The sequence below is a fragment of the Rhinatrema bivittatum genome, chromosome 4, assembly GCF_901001135.1.
Source record: "Rhinatrema bivittatum chromosome 4, aRhiBiv1.1, whole genome shotgun sequence".
Lineage (NCBI taxonomy): Eukaryota > Metazoa > Chordata > Amphibia > Gymnophiona > Rhinatrematidae > Rhinatrema > Rhinatrema bivittatum.
In genome coordinates this window covers 237,373,029-237,398,594 of record NC_042618.1, presented here as the reverse complement: position 1 = coordinate 237,398,594, position 25,566 = coordinate 237,373,029, and the positions used below count along the sequence as shown (strand labels likewise).

Here is a 25,566-nt window from a genome sequence, read left to right as displayed (position 1 = left end):
TTAGAGGTAGGTTAGAAGTTTGAAGGGTCAGATGGGTCTAGGTTGGGTTTCTTTAAAATGGGTTTGAGGATGACTTGTTTCCAGGTGGGGGGAACTTGTCCTAGGGAAAGAGAGCAGTTAATGATTTCTGATAGTGGCTTGGCAATAATATCTGGGATAGTGAGAAAGGATTTAGTCGGAATAGCGTCCTCCGGGTGTGAGGAAGGTTTCATTTTCTTTAGGATTGTTACTATCTCAGAAGCAGAAGTCGGTTTGAAGGAGTTGAGTGAGATGTTAGGGTTTTTTTGTCTGGCATGGGGGGGGGGGGGGAGGAGGAGGGAGGGAATTGAGACATAAGCTTGTCAACTTTGTTGTGGAAATAGAGTGCTAGTTCATTACATTTATTTATTTATTTAGTGTTTTTTTTATTATACCGGCATTCATGACAGGTGTCACATCATGCCGCTTTACAATTAACAAGGTGTGAAATATATAGAGAACTAAAATTATAACAAGTGCATGGTTAGAAAATTGCAGTTACATTAAAACAGGGTAGAGCACAACTGGGAGCTGAAGGGAGAGAAGAAGAAGGAGATTAACTGAATGCAAAATATTTACAATAGTGCAATATTAATAAATATTTACAATAGTGCAAAATTAATAACAGTGAGGTAGATTAGATGTAGTGAAGGAGATTGTCAACAAAAAGTTTGTAAAACAAAGAGTTTGTTCAAGGAGTCATTCCAATTACAGTGCTTAAGAAAATCAATTCTCACATGTTACAAACCTTTGTTAGTCCACATAGGGGCGGATTTTCAGAGCCCTGCTCGCGTAAATCCGCCCAAAACCAGGCGGATTTACGCAAGCAGGGCCCTGCGCGCCGGTAAGCCTATTTTACATAGGCCTACCGGCGTGCGCAGAGCCCCGGGACTCGCGTAAGTCCCGGGGTTTTCGGAGGGGGCGTGTCGGGGGGCGGGCCCGAACCGCGCGGCGTTTTCGGGGCGTGTCGGGAGCGTTCCGGGGGCGGGCCCGGGGGCGTGGCCGCGCCCTCCGGACCCGCCCCCAGGTCGCGACCCGGCGCGCAGGAGGCCCGCTGACGCGCGGGGATTTACGCCTCCCAGAGGGAGGCGTAAATCCCCCGACAAAGGTAAGGGGGGGCTTCGACAGGGCCGGGTGGGTGGGTTAGGTAGGGGAAGGGAGGGGAAGGGGAGGGGAGGGAACGGGGGTAGGCTGCGCGGCTCGGCGCGCGCCGGCTATACAAAATCGATAGCCTTGCGCGCGCCGATCCAGGTTTTTAGCAGATACGCGCGGCTCCGCACGTATCTACTAAAATCCAGCGTACTTTTGTTTGTGCCTGGAGCACAAACAAAAGTAGGCCTATTCGCGGAGTATGAAAATCCGCCCCATAATGAGGAGCTTATAAATGAAACCACTTTAAAGAAAACAGCATATTTATGCATTTGTAGAGAGATATAATTTTATCTTAACTTCACCAGTAACTCTAGTATAGACTAATTTCCCTTAGATGACTCCTTATCCAGAAGAAATGTCTCTAAATGTAGGGGATCGTAAAAGATAAACTTACTCCCAGCTAACACAATACAGCATTTGCAAGGGAATCTAAGTATGTATGATGCTCCCAAGGAGACAACTCTATTCTTTAAAGACAAAAATTGTTTCCGTCTTAATTGTGTGGTTTTAGCCACATCAGGAAATACTTGAATTTTCCCTCCACAGAAGGAAAAGTCTTTATTTTTGAAGAATTTTTGCAATACCATTACCCTATCACTTTCGATACCAAAAGTTACCAATAGAGTTGCCCTAATTGGGATATCGTCAACTGACGCTTCAAGAAATGAAGTCAAATTTGGACTATTTTCTTGAACTGTATCCATTCCTGCCTCCGGACCTGAAGAAGTCCTGGATTTGGGAATGCAATACAATTTAGAAATCAAAATTTCTCTATAGGAGGAAATCTGTAAAACTTCACTCATATATTTTCTCAGTAACTCTAAAGGTGATAATAACCTCGTCATTGGAAAGTTTAAAAATCTGAGATTCTTAGATCTTATTAGATTTTCCATAGATTCTAATTGCCTTGTGGTTGATAAACTATCTTTCATAAAAGATGTATTTGCTGTTTGTATATTCACTATCTGTGAATTTACTGTGGCAAAATTTCCTTCCAAATTTTCCAATCTCAAACTATGCTCTTGTAACGTTTGCTTAATTTCAATATTGGAAGTTTGAAACTGATTCATTGTTTGAATTAACATTTTTTGCATATTGTTAACAGACTTCCATACATCTAATAATGTGACATCTTTAACATCTATTACGTTATCCCCTTTTCCCATAAGGTCTAAAACAGGACCAGACAGAGGGAAAGTAGCATTCCCTCCAGTCTGGGGCAACCGCATTGGATTAGAGTCATCTGGTAAATTACTTGCCATACTCAAACTCTGCTCACCAACAGGTCCTATACTTGGAGAAGGTGAAGATTGGCCGAGACTCCGTGTTGAGCCTGAAGAAAAAGAGACTTCGGGGTCAGGGTTTTGTAATTCCAAATTCCCTCGAACTACATGTGTGTCCATAGGGCCCCTCACCGACAGAGGGGTAGAAGCAGCAGGAAATTTTATCTTCCTTTTCCTGCCCATAGATGACAAATGAGAAGTCAGTTGTGTATCTCGCCAATTCCGCAAGGAGCGCGCCGGCGGCTGCGCACCGCAGGCCCCTGGTTTTATCCGGTTTGCAAACGCCGGTCGATGACGTCTCAGGGGGCGTGGCTCAACTCGCTCCGTGCAGAGCTGTGGCGTTGTTGTTCCCCAGGCTCAGGACAGTCTCACGGGCCGTTTCCCCTCCAGCTGAGGGTGGTTCTCTCAGAGAGGCTCCCCGGGAGGCAGTGTTTTAGTAAGGCTCGAGACATAAGCGAAGAGGGCTTTGGCATTATATCGGTAGTTATGGACTTTAAGGACATAGTAGTCTTTTTTGGTTTTAAGGATTGCAGTTCTGTAGGTGTGGAGAGTGTGTTTGTATGTGGCTAGAAGGGTGGGGGATGGATCCTTGTGCCATTTCTTTTCTTTGGTTCTTAATTCTTGTTTGAGTGTTTTTAGTTCAGGCGTGTACCATGGTTTTTTTGTGGAATTAGGGTTTAGGACTTTGGAGATGAGTGGGCTGATTTTGTCTGCAATGTTAGTGATTATCTGGCTCCATGAGTTGCGGGCAGATTCTATGTCGGTGAGGTCAAGATTTTCAAAATTATTGCTGAGGGCAAGGGTTAGCTCCTCTTTGGTGCAGGATTTTCTGAATTGTATGGTGTTGTATTGTTTTTGGGTGAGGGACTGTGTTTTATTTATGGTGACCTTGGTTTTAATGAGCGAGTGATCTGACCAGGGGACAGAGGTACAAGTCGGAGAGTCCGCATGAAGGAGATGAGAGTTTGTGAAAATCAAGTCCAGGGTGTGGACCTGCTTTGTGAGTAGGGCTGGACAAGATTTCTTTAAAGCCCATGGCCGAAAAGGAGGATAGGAGGGCTTCGCAAGTGGGGGAAAGGGGGGTGGTGTCGACGTGGAGATTGAAATCTCCGAGGATTATAGCTCAGGTGTCCATATTTATGTTTGCAGTGATAAATTCAATGAGTGGGGAGGTGTTGTGGTCGAGGAGGCCTGGGGGGGGGGGGGTATACTAGGCAAATTTGTAATTGGGAGGATTTGAAAAAGCCTATTTCAAATTTGGGGGCGGTGTTGACTATCTGAGAGATTAATTTAAGCTCTTTTTTAGCTGCCAATAAGAGTCCTCCCCCTCTTTTTTGTTCCTAGGTAGGGAGAAAATATCATATAGGTGGGTGGGAAGTTGATTCAGGAGTACTATGTCCATTTGTTTTAGGCATGTTTCTGTTATTGCACAGATGTCTGGCTGGTTGTCTGATAGGAGGTCGTTCATGATAAGGATTTTTTTAGTTAAAGACTGTGAGTTGAAGAGTATAATTGATAGTGTTGTAAGGCAGAGAAATTGCGCTAGCGGGGAGATCATGATTGGTACTAGGGATTTGAGGTTGGAAAGAGGAGAGAAGTGTAAGGATTTTTTGTGATGGTAAGTCTTGTAGTTAAGAGTGGGAATAGGGTAGGTTAGCATTCTTGCATAGCCCATTGTAGACATGGACAGAGCTGTACTGGCATATTGGGCACACAAATCCACAGTCTGGCCAAATCTTGCCAAGGTGACTCAGCATTATCATTGCTATCCACCAACCAGTGTGCCCAGTAACTGTGTCTTCTCAATGACAGGGGACATTGTGAGCCCTTATTGCTCAAAGCTGATGCTAAAGTTGATGGAAAAGCTAGTCTTTTTAAAAATCAATCTGCCTTTGCTTGGGTTTCTAGAATTTCCATGAGAATGGCAAGATTGTTGCGGTCTCCACCGCTTCCCCCTTACTGGCGGTAATCAGGGCTCACCTCCGAGGCCGGGAACGCCGCCTCCGCGGCTCTGCTGAGGATTCAGGGCGTCCGCCATTGCTGGGCTGTCTCGCTGCCGGGACGCGTGTTATGGACGTACGCTCACTGGAAGCCTGACCCCGCCTGAGCTGGCCACGCCACGCCCCGAGGCCGATATAACTGGCGTGCTTCAGTCTTCTCATTGCCTTGCACCGAGGGTCGCTACCGAGTGTAGTTCTTAGTTGCACTTCCGTTGTTTGCTTCAGCCACCGACCTCTGCTTGTTCCTGACTCTGCTTCTGCCTGCCGCCAGCCACCGACCTCTGCTTGTTCCTGATTCTGCGTCAGCCTGCCGCCAGCCACTGACCTCTGCTCGTTCCTGACTCTGCTGTTACCTTCCTGTTAGGCTCTGGCCTACTTGCTGCTGGACTCTGTGCTTGCTCTGTGCTCTTTGGCCTATTGGCCCTTGCTGCTGGACTCTGTGCTTGCTCCCTGCCCGGGCCTTTCTGGAGAGACTGACACTGTGCGTAAGTCCCAAGGGACTGGGACCCTACGGGCTCCTCCTGGGGGTTCTGGTTCCCGGGTGAAGAGCTTATCTGCACTCTCAAGTCCCAAGATTCTGGGACCCTACGGGCTCCTCCTGGGGGGTCCCGGTTCCCGGGTGAAGAGCTTATCTGTACTCTCAAGTCCCAAGGTTCTGGGATCCTACGGGCCCCTCCTGGGGGGGTTCCCAGTTCCCGAGTGAAGAGCCCTACGTGAGTCCCTTAAGTCCCAAGGCTCCAGGACCCGACGGGCCCCTCCTGGGGGGTTCCTGGTCCCCGGGTGAAGATCTGTGCCTGTGGCTCCGCCTCCTGAGCTACTCTACCCAGGGTGGTTCGGCTCAAGGGTCCACTCTCGAACTGCAGCCGTCCCAGGCTGCAACAAAGATGACTGAAAATACCTTGAAGGCCTTGCTGCCACTCTGCTCTCTTGCCATGCTCCAGATGTACCACCTTAGGAGTCTCCTGCTACATATCTATCTGCGATGCCTCAGATGTACCACCTTATGGATGTTGCTATTACATGCCTATCTACTATGCTGCAGATGTGCCACCTTAGGGATCTTGTTGCCACTTCCTACCTGCCATGCCCCTGTTATACCATGTTGCTAATGCTCTGCCTATCTGCCATGACTCTAATGCACCATCTTAGGGGTCTTGCTACTATTCTGCCTGCTTGCCATGCCTCAGATGTACCACCTTAGGGGTTTTAGCTTTGCTCTGCTTACCTGCCATGCTTATGATATACCAGCATGGGAGTTTTGGTGCATCTGCATTATTTTCTATTTGGATCTCAGCCTAGTTTTCCCACCCTGTTTCTTTGTTGTTTATACTGGGCTGTTTTGTCCCACGAAACAAAAATTGAAAAAAAGAAAAAAATACAAGTTTCTCTTCTGACCCCCATCTCTTTTCTGGTTCTCGGTCTTACTGTTTTGTTGTACATCTCTAGGATCCCAGCCTAGTTCTCCCACCCTGTTTCTATGTTGGTTATACAGAGGTGTGTTGTCCCCAAAAAATCTCAGTCAGAAGAAAGAAATGGAGGCACAGCAGAAAAGATGTACGGGAGAGACTTTTTACATGTTCTACATGTGGGAAAGGTTTCAATAGGAAAAGAGAACTAATGCAACACCAGAAAATCACCAAACTGTGTTTAGCTACAGAATATAAGGAAAGCTTTCTTAGTAAAACAAACTTTACAAATTACCAGGAAAGCTACACTGATGCAAAACTATTGCATGTTCTGATTGTGACAAAAGTTTCAATCGGAAAGCAAATTTCACAAGACGCCCAAAATTCCACCTAAAATAATTCCAGCAAGATAATTCCACCCAAACTTCCAGCAAGATAATTTCAAGTAGGGAATGTAATAAAAGCTTTTGTCACAAAAGTGTATTAAATCTGACAAGTGCAAGTGTTTCAACAGTAAGACAGACATCTCCCATGCCACTCTATCTTGCTAACATATCCATTGGGATGTTCTTACCACTGTGGGGGGCTGCTTTGCATTTCTCATGGTACCTTGGTATGTTGATGCCACTCTTGGTGGCACTTTGCTTCTTGTTCTGCCTATGAGAGTTCATATCACTGTTGTTGTTGCCCCTTTTTGAAGCCTTTCATTGTTCTTACCAGTCTTGCTGCTTCTTTGCTTCTCTCATGGTGCCTTGGAGAGCTCCTGTCGCTGCTGGTACCCCTTGCCTCCTTTACGGTGCTTTAGGCTATTCATGCCACTTTCGGTGCCATTTTGCCACAGTCTAGGTATTGTGGAATTCTTTCCTTCTTCTGATGATGTCTTTCCAAATGTTTCATTAGAATTGACAAGAAAACTCCAATTTCAGAGTCCAAAATAGGCTGCAGTTATTTTCTCTTTGACTTTTTAATGGTAAGTGAATATAATGAAAAATCACTTTTTTTCATTTGAAACAAACCAGACAAATGGAGTTGCATAAAATGAATGAATAAACTAAACCAAAATTTTTCCTTTGCACATTCCTAATATAAAGTTTAAGTTTACCAGGTAAGTTTATCTGGATAACTCACCTGGACAACCTAAAGCTGAATATGGTCCTCTGAGTGCTCAAATGGATTTTGTCCTTTAAAAAACACAAACCAACACTTGGGTCTTCCAAATTTACATGGAATGTTTTGACATATGAATTTTAAGGCTTGACTGAAATTTGCAGTAATAATATAAATCCACATTCTTTAAAATTTCTAGACGTCGGGTCCTGAAAATCAGTGATGGCATTCACAGTCTTGGTACTGTGAGATGGGACTTGGCTTTGTGTCTCCTGGTGGGCTGGATTATCTGCTACTTCTGTATCTGGAAAGGAGTCAGTTTCACAGGCAAGGTGAGTGTGTGATGTTCTTAACTCCCTCCAGATCAGCTAAAGGCTAATAACCTGTTGCTTTCCAGCTGAACCATTTAACCAACTAACCTGGTAGAGATATTCAGCAGCACAGCCATGCCATTGATTATATTCGGCTATCTTATTTTTAGCTGGATAAGTTTATCCGGCTAACTACAGGGCAGCCAGTTAGCTGTCTTACACCTATCCAGCTAACTAGCTGGAAGATTTCCATTTTGCAATAATTATATCAATAACATGTGCCATAATGCCCTAATGCACAGGATAATAGCCCATTGTGATTTGAAAAATGACCCTACAACTCGGATAATGCTGGATATCAGGGTTTATCTGACAAAGTTAGCCAGATAAGTGGCTTCTTCCCAGAATTCCCCCATGCCCGCCCCTGCATTTAGCTGGCTAACTAGCCCAATAAAACTTAGCTGGCTAAGTCTGAACTTAACTAGCTGTGGTGTTTAATATCGACCTCCTAATCCCTAACCCAAAGTTTACAATAAATTTAATACAACTAGAGGCCTGTGAACATAACTCACATATTGTGATGACAGCAATCAAGTATCATATTTTAGTAAAATTCTAATGCAATTAAAACAATAAGTGATGTAATGTATCTTGTTGATATGCCTTTTCAAGTTCTGTATTCCTAATGTATTTCTAAGGTATTCTAATGTTTCTCTAATGTACTCTAATGTATTTCTAATTTGCCTAGTACTACCCCTCTCTCCTTGGTTCCTCTTCTGTTAAACTGATTACTTATTAGTTAATCCTTCCCGGTTTTATTTATTTAATCTACCTCGTTCGATGTAAACCTCTCGTTTGATGTAAACCGATGTGATATGACTTTGCCATGAACGTCAGTATAGAAAAGAATAAAAATAAAGAAAATAAATAAATAAGTGAAAATTAATGAAAAAATATATGAATGTTATAAATGCACTGCAAACATTATAGTAATCATAGTGGAGAAAACAAACGTATTTATTTCTATTTATTTATTGAAAACATCATTCACTTTTGCAACACAATTTGTTCTAAGCAGTTTACAATGCAAAACATTTATAATTATTTACAGTAAAACATCACAAACAAAAACATATAAACAAAGACAGGATTTTAAGATCCACTAATAATAATTGGCTATAGTAAATGGCTTCCATTCTTACATGTTAAAATTATTAAGAAATTCTTGATGAAAAATGTTTTCAGATATATTTTTTTAAAATCTTGACATCTGACTCTTTCTTGAGCTCTAATGGAAGTTCTTTCCAGAGTAAGGGGCCAAGAACTGAGAAAGCATGCTTTTGTATCTTCTGCAGCTAACATTCTCTTAGCAGAAGTATTCTAAGTAGCAATTTATGAGCCGAACAGAGTGGTTGAGATGGAGAATAATCTTGCTAGATATTCCTTCAAATAAGAGAGTACTTCTTGCAATGTTTTAAATACCAGCATCAAGATTTTATAGTATTCTGTATATGACTGAGAGCCAATGCAATTACTTTAGGTAAAGAGTGATATTTTTCTCACACTGGCCACCCATAATTGATTGGGTTGCTGCATTCTGGATTAAATATAGGGCTTGCAGTTGCCCCATGGGAAGCCCGACATAGAAAGAACCAAAAATGCTCTTTTATGAGGACATATTTCAGCCTTGCATCAATCTTAGTTTAAAGAAGCCTGATTTCAAAACTGTACTCAACTGAGGTTGTAATGTAAAAGATGAATCAAATATAAATTCTAAATCCTAGCTGAAAAGGGAAATCTGATCATTCAATGTCATACCATCAAAGTCTGTGGGGTTCTCCCCTTTTCTTATCGAAATAGCTTCTGTTTTCATAGATTTTAAGTTAAATTGTTTCTCCTAGGACAAGCAGGATGATAGGCCTCACACATGGGTGAGGCCTATCATCAAATGGAGCCCGGCATGCCATTCTTCACGCGTCCACGCGGGTTCCCTCTCCAGTCTCTTGTTTTCCGTGGAGTTGTCATCTCGCGGTTGTGGAGCTCGTACTCTTTTTCAGTACTGGAAAGTTTTTCCTAGTCGATTCATCAACTTTTCTGCATCGGGTCCTTCTCCATTCCCCCGGCTTAGTTTAGCTGGCATGGTAATTTTTTCCCTTCTGTGTGATCAATTCCTGGTGGTATTTCCTCTTGGTATCCGCTGGTCAAACTGCTTGACGGCTTGTTTTTTATGGTGTCGTCGTCGGTGCCCCCAGTGCCCTTGGACTATGTCCCTCACGGATCTGCACGAGGTGCGTCCTCTGCCTGGGGGCATCGCACAACATTCTGGGGTGTCATTTTTGTGACCAGAATACTCCCAAGGGCTGGTGGGCCTGACTGGAAAATATGGAGAAGCTCTTCAGTTCGAAGAAGTCAGAACCTTCAACTCTGGTATCGGGGGCATCGACACCTAGAGGTTGAGGTGAGCCGATGGTCACTGAGCCGTCACTGTCCTCTCCTCCACTGGGGCCGTCGATGGAAAGAGGTGCCTGGGATTGGTCATCGTCGGTGTCTTCATACTCCAGGACTTCAGGATCATCTCCTCAGTAGGGAAGCACTGGGATGAACTCAGTGGGAAGTCCAGGAAACATTGCCACCGATCTCTGTCTACACATAGTACCAGGCTCGGGATAGCATCGACACCTGTTGTGATACCCCCGAAGTGACCCTGTGGAGAGGAGGCACCGCCTTCCATCGAACTCGGGAGTCCCAGGCATCCCCACCAATACTGGTGCCAGACACTGATCTCCCTCAGGGCACCGAGGAAGATCTGATGATGCCTCCCCTCTTCTGTCCATCCTAACTTCAGAGGATTTCCAGGAGGAGTTGGAATGCAGGGTGCAGCTGGCGGTAGTCCCCTGTGCTTCCACCAGTGCTGGAGCCTCTACCATCGATGTTGGTACCGCTGCTGGAGTGCCTCGATGTCTTTCTTGGCCTTTTCCCCACACAGCCACTGTTGGTGCCCAGGGGTCCATCAATAACCCAGCGGTCACTGTTGCCTCCTCCGTCCAATACAATTCCCATTGTGGGTTTCTCTGAGGAGGAAGGCCCGTCACAGCCCACGGCACCATCGAGGCCCTTGAGTTACGCCCGATGGTCGCAGATGGCTGCGACCACTGTTGCTCACCACTTCCCTGACTCTGTGGGGTAGATTGGCAGCCTCCGCCAGCTGTCGATGGCCTGCCTACCACTCCCAGGCCTCCCGGGACGGCATGGACGCCACCGATAGCCATCTTGTCATCGGAGTCTCTTAGGCGCACGTGCGCACAGGCCAATCTTAAGCACGTCATGGCGAGAACTTCGGGGGCGTCCCCGCCGGATGACATCATCCCTCCAGGAAATTTAAGCCAGCTGGCCCTGCCTACCGATGACTTGGCAAAGAGAACCCTCCTTGCTAATCCGACTCACTTTCAGAGGAACTGCGTTCCAGTTCCTGCTTGCTAGCATGAGACGTCTCAGGTACCCACTCCTCGGGGGCCCTCTCCTCGTCTTGGCTATCTGCTCCTCGGAGGCCCTAACGCTTGGGACTTCTGCCTGCCCCATTCCCCAGAGCTTCCCTGGAACCATCGCTACTCTTCTTGTGAGTACCATTCCCTTTTCCAGATCATTTATTAACATATTAAAAAGCACAGGTCCCAGTACAGATCCATGAGGCACTCCTCTGTTTACCTTTCTCCACTGAGAAAACTAACCATTTAATCCTAGTCTCTGTTTCCTGTCTTTTAACCAGTTTGCAATCCACAAAAGGACATTGTTTCCTATCCCATGAATTTTTCTTTTTTTAGCAGTCTCTCATGGGGACTTTGTCAAATGCCTTCTGAAAAGTCAAATACACTAAGGGGTAGATCTTTAAAAAATACGCGATCGCGTACTTTTGTTCGCGCACCAGGCGCACCAGGCGCGAACAAAAGAACGCTGTATTTTATAAGATACGCGCGTGGCCGTGCGTATCTTATAAAATCCGGGGTCGGCGCGCACAAGGGGGTGCACATTTGTGCAACCTGCATGCGCCGAGCCCAGCGCGCGCTGCCTGTTCCCTCCGAGGCCACTCCGATTTCGGCCTCGGAGGAAACTTTCCTTCGCTCTCCCCCCACCTTCCCCTCCCTTCCCCTACCTAACCCCCCCCCCCCCGGCCCTATCTAAACCCCCCCCTACCTTTGTCGGCAAAGTTACGCCTGCTTTCAGCAGGCGTAACTTTGCGCGTGTCGGCCGGCAGCCCCGCTCCGTCCTCCGGCCCAGGGGCTGGTCCGGAGGCCTCACCACGCCCCCGGGCCGGCGCCACCCCCCCGGGCACGTTTCAGGAACGCCCCCGGACATGCCCCCTCCTGCCCCTTTTCGAAAGCCCCGGGACTTACGCGCGTCCCGGGGCTTTACGCGCGCCGGTGGCCTATGCAAAATAGGCGCGCCGGCGCGCGTAAATCCGGAAGGATTTACGCGCGCAGGGCTTTTAAAATCCGCCCCTAAATCAGGCAACTCACTTTTATCCACATGTTATTAACCCCTTCAAAAAAATGTAGCAGATTGGTGAAGCAAGACTTCCTTTGTGTAAATCCATGCTGGCTGTGCCCTAGTAAACCATGTTTTCTGTAAACTTTCTGGAATACAATGCTGGGGCTAGGCCCCAGACCCTGCAGCACTCCAGATTATAATCTACTAGCCTATCCATTGAGCCTGCCTCAGATTCTAGATCTGAGTCTAAAGATTCCCAGTTTGAGTTTGGATATACTGCCTACCAACCACTCTCCTTAGATTTGGATCCTGTTAAATTAGACAAAATAACCCAGCAAACTTGTCACTTCCTGAGCCTTAATATGTGGTAAGGCCTCCTACTGATCTCCCTTTTGCACCAATCCCCCGTAATTTATCAGTGCCCCATATATGTCACACCTATGAATTCCAGGTGGGTGTACATGAACAAGTGTTTGATGAGGAATGTGAGGAAGCTGGGACTCCCAGGGAGAATGAAAATGGAGAGAACAGTGGGCAAAGTGATGTTACTAATGCCATGAACCTTATTATGGGTGGGCTACCCCAGTAATTCTGGGGACAGGTTTGAACCAAAAGAAAAAAGGACCATTAGGCCCAATCAGAGACTGTCCTATCATACATTAAAGATGTCCCTATGTAAGCTGTTTCTTGAAGTATAATTGCTACATTAGAAAAACATTGGGATTTGTATAACCTGATTTATTTCCTGTTATATGTATTTATTGTTTGTCTGTGGTTAAGACTGAATGTGTATTAGTTAGACATGTTCTAATCACATATTTCCCTTTACAGTGGTGGGGGTCATGTTCATCTTAGGTGGGGGGGGAGGGGGGGAGGGGATATGACCCAGGTTTCAAAAAAATGCCTCCCTGACCTCTGAGCTTATGCTATATCAGAATTATAAACTGGGACAGGAAGCCAAGCTGGAGTTTTGTTTTTCCCTCTTCAGTGATGTATCAGACTTGATTACTAGAGCCTGTAAATTGCCAATGGCATTAAAGAGAAGAGGAATTAAGGAATTATAGGGTATGAAAACTGCTTGTTTTCACAGCTTTGAATGCTGCCTGCAGAACATGGTTAACAAGCAGCAGAGACTGAGCTGTAAATTGAGCTAAGCAGACAGGGGGACTAATGGGAGCTGAGGAGCCTGCTAAGCTAACTAAATAAAACAGCTCAGCCAATGCTTTGGGTTTTCAAGTCTACCAGGCAGCAGAGAGAGAGGAGATGAGTCTGATGTGAGACACCAGAAAAACTTTTCCCTGTTGTGGTGGAAGTAGAAGGAGCTGCTCACCACCTGTTCTAGAAATCCATAGACTTGAGGGTAATGTCTGCACCCTGCCCTGTGAACATATAACAACTAAGTGCACAGAGTTCTCTGGATGGGTAGTAACATTTAGATGCTCCAGGCTGTTTAAGAGGAGAAACAGCTCTTTTGAGAGAGAGAAAAAATAAACCCACCCAATCTACCTAGATTCACCAGAAATTCTGACTGCATTGCATTAAATGGTGGGTTTGTGCTGCCCCAATGATTTAGTTTGAGGAGCTGTGGTCAATTAGAGAATTGTACCCCGAGGACATTGAGTATTTGAGAATTGTGTACAAAGACAAGAAATAAAACTCCAGCTTGTCAGTATACCAATCCAAAATATGCCCACCGCTGATAATTACAGGCGCAGTTAGAGATATCAAACAATTGTTGGTACCCTGCACTGCTATACTTATGCTATATTTCCTATTAACATTGTTCAACCAAGTACTAACGGGCTGATACAGTAAGGACGCATAAGAAACAGTGCGGCAGTGCCGGGCGCACCCTCGTTTGCCGCGCGCACATCTTGGTTCACAAGCCGCTCGATTGAGTATTCAAATTAGACGCAAATCCAAGCTGCGTCCAAAGCGCGTCAAAAAGCGGTAGGCGTTCGCAATCCATTTTACTGAATAGAGCAGTATGCAGCGCCTATACAGTATCCAGGATGAGCTGGTACCTGTCATTTGAAATGTCATTCCACCAGGTAAGTGGATGGTTCTTTTCTACAGACCCTGCTGTCTTGAGCCCCCAGCCAGACGTCCAAGCCGCGACCTTGGACGTCTGGCCGGGCGCCCAATCGGATGTCCGGTTGGACGCCCGATCATGGACGCCCGGATACAGGCGCAAAGGTCCATGAACGGATGCTGCCTTGAGCACCCGGCCGGACGTCCAAGCCGTGACCTTGGACGTCCAGCCGGGCGCACAAGGCAGCGCGGCCTCCGATCATGGATGCCCAGATACAGGCGGGAAGGTCCATGAACGGATGTCCCGACCTTGGACGTCCGAGGTCGCGGCTTCCGTTCATGGACGTTCCTGTCTCTTTCCGGACGTCCATGACTGAAATGCCCCGCTGCCTGTACGGGGGTCTGTGCTTCTGCCTGTCTGGTCCATTTTACCGTAGTATTCTATGTGCTCCTTTTCTGTCTTGGTTGAGTTCTCCTTTTGTATTCCATGTGATCCTCTTCTGTTCTATAGATTTTCTCTTGTATTCTATGTTCTCCTCTTCTGTTTTGGTTCAGTTTCCCTTTGTATTCCATGTGCTCGTATTCTGTTCTGTAGATTTTCTCTTTTATTCTATGTTCTCCTCTTCTATTTTGGTTCAGTTTCCCTTTGTATTCCATGTGCTCGTATTCTGTTCTGTAGATTTTCTCTTGTATTCTATGTTCTCCTCTTCTGTTTTGGTTCAGTTTCCCTTTGTATTCCATGTGCTCCTCTTCCGTTCTGTGGATTTTCTCTTGTGTTCTATGTTCTCCTCTTCTGTTGCTTTGATTTTCCCTTTACTTTCCATGTGCTCCTCTTCTGTTCTGAGGATTTTCTCTTGTATTCTATGTTCTCCTCTTCTGTTGGTTTGATTTTCCCTTTACTTTCCATGTGCTCCTCTTCCGTTCTGTAGATTTTCTCTTGTATTCTATGTTCTCCTCTTCTGTTTTGATTGAGTTTCCCTTTGTATTCCATGTGCTCCTTTTCAGGTAGATTTTCCCTTTCTTTGCCGCCTGTATGCTCTGCATGTTCTCCTCATCCTTGGCAGTCATTCTGTTCTTGATTATGGCCACAGTATCACTACATAAGTGACATGCAATCAGTTGTGGAAAGGAAATACGAACCAACTTTTTGAATCAAATATATATATTTAGAAATTTAAACAATTGACCAAATATATTTACAGAAAAATATTTACAAAAAAATATTTACATTTTGATAAGGGGGGCATTGGGAAAAAAGGGGAGGGACCATGCCATGGGGGAGGAGGAGGAGTATCGTCATTGACGGTCCTCAGGTGGTGCCCGTCCTGCAGGAGCCCGCGCCATGACCATCAGGGACTGAGCTCCTGCGATTGCTCACAGGAGCTCAGTTATCTGCTGCTGGCCAAGATGCAGATCGTGCAGAATCGTCACCGCCTGCACTGCCATTCCCTCCCGGGTTGCTTGGCCGCTGGTAATCTGCACCAGGAGGAGCAGAATAGCGTCCAGGCACCCCTCAAGGTTTGAGGGCCCTTCCCCAGATGCTACGCCGCCCTCCTGCTGATGACATGCCCCGGGCAGCCCAGGAGAGCCAGGGCCGACAATGTCAATGACGATGTCCCCCTTGACTCCCATGGCAGGTGGGGCCGGTGGGGCAGGAGAGAGTTGGGGTGGAAAAATAATGGGGGGGGGGAGGTGGCAAGTAGGGTGGCTCGATAATGGGGAGGGATAACAGGGGGGCTCAATTGGGGGGCGCGGGATAACAGGGGATGGGGGGCTCATTAGAAGCTTCGGTCTCTGATGATGTATCTGAAAAGAGAAAAAATGAAAGCGTTACCGCTGTCACACATGAAAACATCCACAACAGTGTAGGAGGGAGAACTTAGCAACATTTTAAACAGGAACATAACCTCAACCATTACAGAGAGTATGACATTTACAAATGCACATTTCATAGGTGTGCCAAATGGCATTAAACATCCACATACTGCCGATGCTATAAAAGGCTCACCGTGGCATTGTTCTGGAGGCGCATCTTCCTCCCCACTGGAGCTGTCATCCGTGCTTCTCTCTGAAAACCAAATTTAGTAAAATTTTCACAGCTGCATGCAAAGATCAAGAAAGGTACAAATGTTTAATTTCTTCAGGGCATTTCTTATCGCTTGCATATCGCTTGCATATCAACCATGACAGCTAACTGCACCTACCTTCCGCTCGGTGGGACCGCAGGGCCCTCAGGTATTCCGGCTCCTCCCTCCGGATCCTGCGTGCCCGCTTCTTCAATGCCTCAACTTGGTGGTAATACAATAGAAATAGGAAACAGAAGTTGAACCGAAACGTTTTGCTTTTGAGACAAAAATAAATTCAAAACAAACAAGTCTAACAAGTGAAGTGGGAAGTGTCTGTTTTCCTTTTGTCATCCCCATCGCAATACAAAACTAGTCTGGAGATAGGCAGTACCGTAGTCAGGCGAAGCGGAGGTCTGGGTCTGGAGATAGGCAGTACTGTAGTCAGGCGAAGCAGAGTCAAAGTCCGTGTAGTCAATCCGAAACATAAGTAGGGTAGGAACGAAGAGACAGGAACCAGGAACAATGAGGAAGAGGAACACAGGGTTGAGACGAATCTCTAGGAAGCAACGAGTACTCAACCAGCGAGGAGACCTGTTGCTTAAGTACTATGGTTAGGTTAATGTCATCATCCAGGGCCACGACTAGGTTCCCGCTGCGGTCCCTACTTAAGAGTTAATGATGCGTGCACGCCTAAGGAGGGACAGGCGCGAATAGCAGTGTCTCTCCGCGGGCCACGCAGAGAGGCCCAACGAGAAGTGGAAGCAGGACCGGGAACGCCAGGGACTGTGGCAGAGCCGGAGGCACCGAGGGAGGCCCGAGAATGATGCTGACGGCCCACTGCCGCCAGTGAGGAGGAACCAGAGGCTGGAGTCACTGTAGAAAGGTGAGGGGGCCGTGCCATGGGTCTGCCGTGACACGGCCCTCTCACCTCTTCAGACGGACTCCAGCTGCTAGCTCCTCTTCGCTGACGGCAGTGGGCTGCCAGCTCCAACCTCGGGTTCCCTCCGGTGCCTCCGGCCCTGCTTGCTGCCCAGTGTTGCCGGCCAGGATGTACCTGTTCGTCGAGCCTCTCCACGTGGCCCACGGAGAGATGCCGCCACCAGTGCCATGCCCCTTCCTAGGCGCGTGCGCATGCGCATCAGTGATTCCTTTAAAGGGCCGGTAGCGGGAACCTGGCTGCAGACCCGGATGCTAACATCAGACTCTTCAGCGCATAAAAGCTCAGGCCTCGCTCCATAGCAATTCCTTTGCAATAGGTCTCCTTGTACCATTGAGTTTCAGACTTTGGCTACTGAGCTCGCCTGGCAGGAAGACTGCCTCCGAGCTATCTATCTGGATGGACTCTCTCTGCAGCTAAAAGATGAGTTGGCTGCACGGGAGCTCCCTTCCTCTTTGGAGGACCTTATAGACTTGGCAGGCCGAATTGACCACTGTCTTCAAGAGAGTCACCGAGAGAGTCGGATGCCCAAGAAGCCTTCGCGGGTTCGCTCCAGCTCACCACCAGTTACCAACCCTGCATCCTGCAGTGATATTCGAGTGGTCAAAGCGGAAGAACCTATGCAGTTGGGTCACAGGCAGCTGACACCGGAAGAGTGCCTCCGGCAGAGACAAACTGGCCTCTGTCAGTATTGCGGAGCACCTGACCATCATATACAGACTTGCCCTATCCGTCCAGGAAACTCCTTGGCCCGAGTTCAGTAGGGGTCCTGAACTTGGGCGCATCCTCCCTGGCCCCTCAATTGTCAGTATCAGTCACCTTAATTTTGGACTCCCGGCCTTCCCTGTTCTTGTTCTGGTAGATTTCGGCGCAGGAGGTAATTTTATCCTTAAAGACCTTGTGATGGAGTGCAGCGCCGCCGGGGGCAGGAATGGATAAGATACCATAAGGCAGCTAGTAATACTAGAGCCAGCCAGCAGGGGGAGCAGGTGAAGGCGGAAACTACAAATCCCAGGTTCCTAGAACCACCACCTGACCTGTGGGGAGAGCCTGGAGGAGAGCAGGTGGCAGACTTGGACTAATGAGTCACACAGGTGAGCCTAGGGAGCTAGAGGAAGGGGGCGTGCCTAGGTAGCGGCAGTGGCCAGAAAAAGCCAGTGCCAGGAAGCAACAGAGGGAAGGAAACGGAGGTAGGTTCCAGGGGAGAGGAATCCTCCAGCTGTCTCGGGGGCACAGCCTAGCCTGAAAAGGGAAACAGAGAACCTGTACCCTAAGGGAAGTTAGGGCAGGTGTGTTTGCGGGTGAACTGGAGAGCCGGGAGGGCTCAAACAGTACCTTTAATCCAGCACATGTGTTAAGGGGGTTTGCTGGTGAACTGGAGAGCCAGGGGGGCTCAAACAGTGCCTTTGCTCCAGCACATTTGTTAAAGGGTTAGAATGCTGGAGAGCGGGGGCAGGGTCATTTGTGCAGCTCCTCAGGTGACGGAGCAAATGTACTAGACTCAGCTACTTTGCTTTATAAAAATACTTTGAGGAACCTCTCTCTCTCTGTGTTATCTTTGGGGGTTGGGGGACTGCTTCAACCCCACGCCATACAAAGAGAACCCAGAAGCCCAGCAAAACCAGGGCCGGCGGAGACCTGAACCCAGGGAGTCCTGTGAGACTGAGGGACTCCAGGGATATCCAGGACTCGCGAGGGGCCTGAACCGGAGGCAGCGGAGCGGCACCCAAGGCAGCACGGGCGGTGAGCCTTCACAACCTTGTACAGCTTTTGGGTATAAAAACCCGTTCACTTGATAGGTCTTTGTGCATCACTTCTATCTATGGAGAGCCGCTACCTGGCCGCATCTCCTTGACCACAGAACCTGTCCAGTTGCGCACTGGGGCTTTACATCTTGAGAAACTTGAATTACTAGTATTGGATAAGTCCATCCACCCTATAGTACTTGGGCTCCCCTGGCTACAGAAGCATTATCCCCAATTCAACTGGGCTTCACTGCAACTGGTAGAGTGGGGTCCTGCTTGCCTTCAGTCCTGCCTCCAAAAGCTGATACCATCTGCTGTGGCTCCCCTGGCTACTATGTCCTCTGGCTTCCTTGCTCCATATGCTGCATATGAGGACGTGTTCTCTAAGCAGAAGGCTGACCTCCTTCTGCCTCTCCAAAAGTTTGACTGTTCCTTCCTGGAACCATGTCTCCTCTTGGACACACCTATCCTTTGTCATTACCTGAGACAAAGGCAATGACTGAATATATTCAGGAAAATCTTGCAAAAGGATTTATTCTCCATCTACATCTCCTGCTGGGGCGGGATTCTTTTTCGTGACCAAAAAAGACGGGTCACTTAGGCCGTGTATTGACTACCACGGCCGAAACACCATCACTCGTAAGGATAAATATCCCTTACTGCTGATTTCTGAGTTATTCGACCGTCTCCAAGGTGCCTCCATCTTCACGAAGCTGGATTTGCGCGGGGCGTATAACCTGGTGAGGATTCGCCCCGATGATATATGTAAAACTGCTTTTAACACCAGAGATGGCCACTATGAATACTTGGTGATGCCTTTTAGCCTCTGTAACGCACCCGCAGTATTCCAACGAATGATGAACGAAATTTTTAGAGACGTATTATACACTAAAGTTGTGGCTTATCTGGCCGATATCCTCGTCTTTTCCAGAGATCTTGACACTCATCGCGCCGATGTGTGAACTGTCCTCCAACGTTTTTGTGAAAACCATCTGTTTGCAAAATTGGACAAATATCTGTTCGAATAATCCAGCCTGACTTTCCTGGGTTATATAATTTCTCAACAAGGCTTCTCCATGCATCCCGCTAAACTAAAGGGAATCCAGGATTGGTCGCAGCCAGTGGGACTTAAAGCGCTCCAGTGCTTCTTAGGATTTCTTAACTTTTATCGTCACTTCATCCCACACTATTCAACACTGGCTGTTCCACTGTCAGCCTTGACCTGTAAAGGCCAAAATACACGAGACTGGCCGCCTGAAGCCATTGCTGCCTTCCATCGTTTGAAAGAAGCCTTCCAGAAGGGATCCTGTTTACATCACCCAGATCCAATTCATCCATTTATAGTCGAAGTTGACGCCTCCGCTATTGGGGCTGGGGCCGTCCTAACTCAACACACTGCCTCTGGTGCTGTAGTTCCCTGTTCCTTTTACTCCCATAAATTCTCATCGGCAGAACAAAACTACAGAATTGGGGACCGCGAACTGCTCACCATAAAGTTGGCTCTCGAAGAGTGGTACCCGTGGCTAGAGGGCGCACAGCATAAATTTACGGTGTTCACTGATCATAAGAATCTGGAACATTTGAGTCAAGCACATCGGCTCAATGCCTGTCAAGCCCGATGGGCTTTATTCTCTAGATTTGATTTTGAACTCCGCTATCGCCCAGCAGGGGCAAAGGTAGCGCCGGCGCTATTTTGGTTCCTGTCCCCCGACGTCACGAGCGTAGGAGATCGCTCCCGGACCCCCGCTGGACCCCCAGGGACTTTTGGCCAGCTTGGGGGGGCCTCCTGACCCCCACAAGACTTGCCAAAAGTCCAGCGGGGGTCCGGAAGCGACCTCCTGCACTCGAATCGTATTGCCGTATTGCAAAATGGCGCCGGCTGTATGGCCATATTGCCGTATTGCAAAATGGCGCCGGCCATACGGCCATATGGCCGGCGCCATTTTGCAATTCAGCAACACGATTCGAGTGCAGGAGGTCACTTCCGGACCCCCGCTGGACTTTTGGCAAGTCTTGTGGGGATCAGGAGGCCCCCCCAAGCTGGCCAAAAGTCCCTGGGGGTCCAACGGGGGTCCGGGAGCGATCTCCTGCCCTCGTGACGTCGGGGGACAGGAACCAAAATGGCGCTGGCGCTACCTTTGCCCTGTCATATGACAGGGCAAAGGTAGCACCGGCGCCATTTCTATTAAGGCACCCGTGGCCCGAGAGTGGAAGATCACACCAGGACCCCCCCCCCCCCCCCCACTGGACCCCAGGTAATTTAAGACATTTTGGGGGGGCTCGGGAGGGTGGGGGATTTATTTTAAAGGGTCGGGGTGGGTTTTAGGGTTGTTTTAGTGTACCGGTTTTCCCGCCCTCCCCCTTCCCCCGATTTACGATTTTTGACGATAAATCGGGGGAATTCCTATTGTATATCGCCTCTTAACGATTTTTGACGATTTAAAATATATCAGACGATATTTTAAATCGTCAAAAAACGATTCACATCCCTAACAGCTACTGGTACATCCCCATTCTCAATCGTCTATGGGAAACAACCTCGACCACCTTTACCCATACCTCTATCCATGCCGTCTCCCGGGGCATAGGCTACTTCAGACACCCTTAAGACACTATGGGAACAGACAAATCTTTGCCTGCGTCAAGCTGCCTCCTGGGCCAAGAGAACTGCTGACAGTCGATGCCACTCGCTCCTAAATTCCTTCCTGGCCAGAAAGTCTGGTTAAGTACCAGATATATCCGACTTCGAATTCCATCACAAAGATTTGCTCCCAGGTTTATTGGACCTTTTCCTGTTACCCAACGCATCGGACCTGTTACATACCAGCTCCGGCTGCTCCCTACACTCGGGATACATAATTCATTCTATGTATCACTTTTAAAGCCTGTAATCCTGTCTTGGCCTGCCCAGAAAGCTCCTGAGCCACCTCCTCTGCTGGCAAAATGTTGTGACCGTCACTTCCCAACGGCTTCACTCCACCTACCTTTCCTTTTTTGCGGCTCCTCCTGCTCTTCTCGGACGCCTGGCTGCTGCTGCGTCCGCCTGCCGTCCTCTCCAACATCCCCGGACCGGCTTGGGCGCTGCCTCCCGCCATGTTCTACAGGTAACTTAGGGCGCATGCGCCACGCGGCCCTCATTCTTATTTCCTCATTGGCGCGTTCTTCAGGGGCGTCCCCTTGTGATGACATCACGCTGCCTGGATATTTAAGCCTACAGTTTATTGCTAGCGGTTGAGTTAGCAAGGGGGAATTCTTACAGATGGGATTCGCTCTGCCTCTCCAACATCTATTGGAGGATGTTGGGGAGATACCAGTTCCAGAGATGGTTTTCAGGGGTGATGACTCAGACGAACTGAACGAAATCACTGTGAACCTGGAAGATGTAGTAGGCCAGATTGACAAACTAAAGAGTAGCAAATCACCTGGACCAGATGGTATGCATCCTAGGGTTCTGAAGGAACTCAAAAATGAAATTTCTGATCTATTAGTTAAAATTTGTAACCTGTCATTAAAATCATCCATTGTACCTGAAGACTGGAGGGTGGCCAATGTAACCCCAATATTTTAAAAAGGCTCCAGGGGCGATCCGGGTAACTATAGACCAGAGAGCCTGACTTCAGTGCCGGGAAAAATAGTGGAAACTATTCTCAAGATCAAAATCGTAGAGCATATAGCAAGACATGATTTAATGGGACACAGTCAACATGGATTTACCCAAGGGAAGTCTTGCCTAACAAATCTGCTTCATTTTTTTGAAGGGGTTAATAAACATGTGGATAAAGGTGAACCGGTAGATGTAGTGTATTTGGATTTTCAGAAGGCGTTTGACAATGTCCCTCATGAGAGGCTTCTACGAAAACTAAAAAGTCCTGGGATAGGAGGCGATGTCCTTTCGTGGATTACAAACTGGTTAAAAGACAGGAAACAGAGAGTAGGATTAAATGGTCAATTTTCTCAGTGGAAAAGGGTAAACAGTGGAGTGCCTCAGGGATCTGTACTAGGACCGGTGCTTTTCAATATATATATAAATGATCTGGAAAGGAATACGACGAGTGAGGTTATGAAATTTGCGGATGATACAAAATTATTCAGAGTAGTTAAATCACAAGCAGACTGTGATACATTACAGGAGAACCTTGCAAGACTGGAAGATTGGGCATCCAAATGGCAGATTAAATTTAATGTGAACAATTGCAAGGTGTTGCATATAGGGAAAAATAACCCTTGCTGTAGTTACACGATGTTAGGTTCCATATTAGGAGCTACCACCCAGGAAAAAGATCTAGGCATCATAGTGGATAATACTTTAAAATCGTCGGCTCAGTATGCTGCAGCAGTCAAAAAAGCAAATAGAATGTTAGGATGTTAGAATGTTAGGAATTATTAGGAAGGGAATGGTTAATAGAACGGAAAATGTCATACTGCCTCTGTATCGCTCCATGGTGAGACTGCACCTTGAATACTGTGTACAATTCTGGTCGCCGCATCTCAAAAAAGATATAGTTGCGATGGAGAAGATACAGAGAAGGGCAACCAAAATGATAAAGGGGATGGAACAGCTCTCCTATGAGGAAAGGCTGAAGAGGTTAGGGCTGTTCAGCTTGGAGAAGAGACGGCTGAGGGGGGATATGATAGAGGTCTTTAAGATCATGAGAGATCTTGAAAGAGTAGATGTGACTCGGTTATTTACACTTTCGAATAATAGAAGGACTAGGGGGCATTCCATGAAGTTAGCAAGTAACACATTTAAGACTAATTGGAGAAAATTCTGTTTCACTCAACGCACAATAAAGCTCTGGAATTTGTTGCCAGAGGAGGTGGTTAGCGCAGTTAGTGTAGCTGGGTTCAAAAAAGGTTTGGATAAGTTCTTGGAGGAGAAGTCCATTAATGGCTATTAATCAATTATACTTAGGGAATAGCCACTGCTATTAATTGCATCAGTAGCATGGGTTCTTCTTAGTGTTTGGGTAATTGCCAGGTTCTTGTGGCCTGGTTTTGGCCTCTGTTGGAAACAGGATGCTGGGCTTGATGGACCCTTGGTCTGACCCAGCATGGCAATTTCTTATGTTCTTATGACTCTTGCTGCTAACAGAGTACCTGCTCCTCGGGGACCTCTTTTGCTTCTTTCAGGTCGCTATCAGGTAACCGGTATTCGCTTCTCGAGGGCCCATGTTCCCTGACCCGCTGCTTGCATCTATCTCCTCTTCTGCTTGGAAGAATTCACTACAGACACCATCAGTGAGTACTACTATTATCCACTCCTCAGAGCTGTCTCCCTGGAACCAGGTACTCGCTCCTCGAGGGCCTGCCTCTGTTCCAGCGCCAGTGCCATCTCCTCCGTGGAACCGCTGTGTGAGTACTTTACCAACGAGTCTCTCTGCTTCCTGGGATCTGGTCTTCACCCCTCGAGGGCCAGCTCTCCCTATCTCAGGGCTTCTCCATATTTGTGACTCTGTGAATGTTCTATTGTACTCATTTTCTCAGTTCTCTCCACTACAGCACTGCTGCCGGAGGAATCACTGTTCCAGTGCCCTGGGGAATACTAGCCCAGCTGGGCTACATCTTCTATTCACTACTGCCACATCTGGTGGCTTCTCAAACTGTCTAAATAAAGAAATCTGTGTTTGTGTGTCCGGAGCTGAGCCTGACCTGTGGCCCCTCATGGGACTTCCCCCCGTGGCCGTGGTCAGCTGCCACAGTGTCCATGGGTCCACCCAAACCTCACTAATTATAACACAGAAACTGACACGACGTATAAGGTCCACAAAGTCCTAAACGTCTGTCGAAGGGGCCGCTGATGGGAGTACCTCCTTTCTTGGGAGGGATACGGACCCGCAGAGAATTCGTGGGAGCCAGCCCAAAACATTCTAGATAAGACCCTCCTCTTGAATTTCCGTCGTGCCCATCCGGGCAAACCCCAACCTTCAGGAGGGGGGCGTAAAGGGGGGGTACTGTTACACATGCCGCCTGTGGCAGCCCCGCGGCAGCCCTGTGGCGCGGCCCTCTCACCTCTTCAGACGGACTCCAGCTGCTGGCTCCTCTTCGCTGGCGGCAGTGGGCCGCCAGCTCCGACCTCGGATTCTTTCCGGTGCCTCCGGCCCTGCCTCGCTGCCCCGTGTTGTGGGCCAGGATGTCCCTGTTTGTCAGGCCTCTCCGCGTGACCCGTAATCATCTATACGGATCACAAGAATCTGGAATCCTTGTGCAGAGCCCAACTCCTTAATTCTCGACAAGCCCGATGGTCGCTCTTCTTTAGCCAGTTCAATTCCCTCCTCCGGTACAGGCTGGCCTCCAAGAACATTAGAGCGGATGCCCTCTCACGCATGGCTGAAACAGAGGATAACCCAGATCCGCCCCATTATATGCTCGATCCAGCCAAAGTCCTTCTTGCAGCTTCAGAGGTGGTTCCTATGGGGTAAGATGGTCGTAACCGTTCGCCTGCGCAAGAAGGTGTTGTCATGGGCTCATGACTCCTTGACCGCAGGGCATCCGACTTCATCATGGACTTACCACCTTCAGAAGGGAAAACAGTAATATGGGTCACGATCAACAGGTTTTTGAAGAAGGCCCATTTCGTCCTCCTCATTAAGTTACCAATGGCACCTTTGCTTGCTAGTCTTTTCGCCCAGCACATCTTTCACCTACATGGACTTCCTCTCCATATCGCCTCCGACCGGGGCTCACAGTTCACGGTTAAATATTGGAAAGCACTCTGCAAAACATTTGGGGTCCAGCTGGACTTCACGATCGCCTTTCATCCCCAAGGCAATGGCCAAGCGGAGCACACAAACCGGACCTTGAAAGCCTTCCTCCGAGCCTTCGTGGGAGACCTAGAAGATGATTGGGTGGCTTTACTCCCCTGGGCAGAATTCTCCTACAACCACCATAGGCATTCGGCCACCAGTAGGCCTCCCTTCCAGGTTGCCTATGGACGACGTTTCCGACCTCCTTTGCCTTTGCCATTGGCTGTTCCATCACCAGCCGTGCAACTCACAGCTCAACAGCTATGCAGCCTCTGGGGCTCT

General features: G+C 47.9%; 1 protein-coding gene across 2 annotated transcripts in view; it reads left to right on the top strand.

Annotated features, from left to right (window-relative positions):
* Positions 1-25,566, top strand: part of LOC115090603 (sodium- and chloride-dependent betaine transporter-like) — a 368,393-nt gene that overhangs the window by 172,950 nt on the left and 169,877 nt on the right. For both annotated transcript variants that reach the window (XM_029599943.1, XM_029599944.1), the window contains exon 6: positions 7,166-7,298. In XM_029599943.1, coding sequence (XP_029455803.1) covers positions 7,166-7,298 — 133 coding nt within the window. The remainder of the gene's footprint in view (positions 1-7,165; positions 7,299-25,566) is intronic.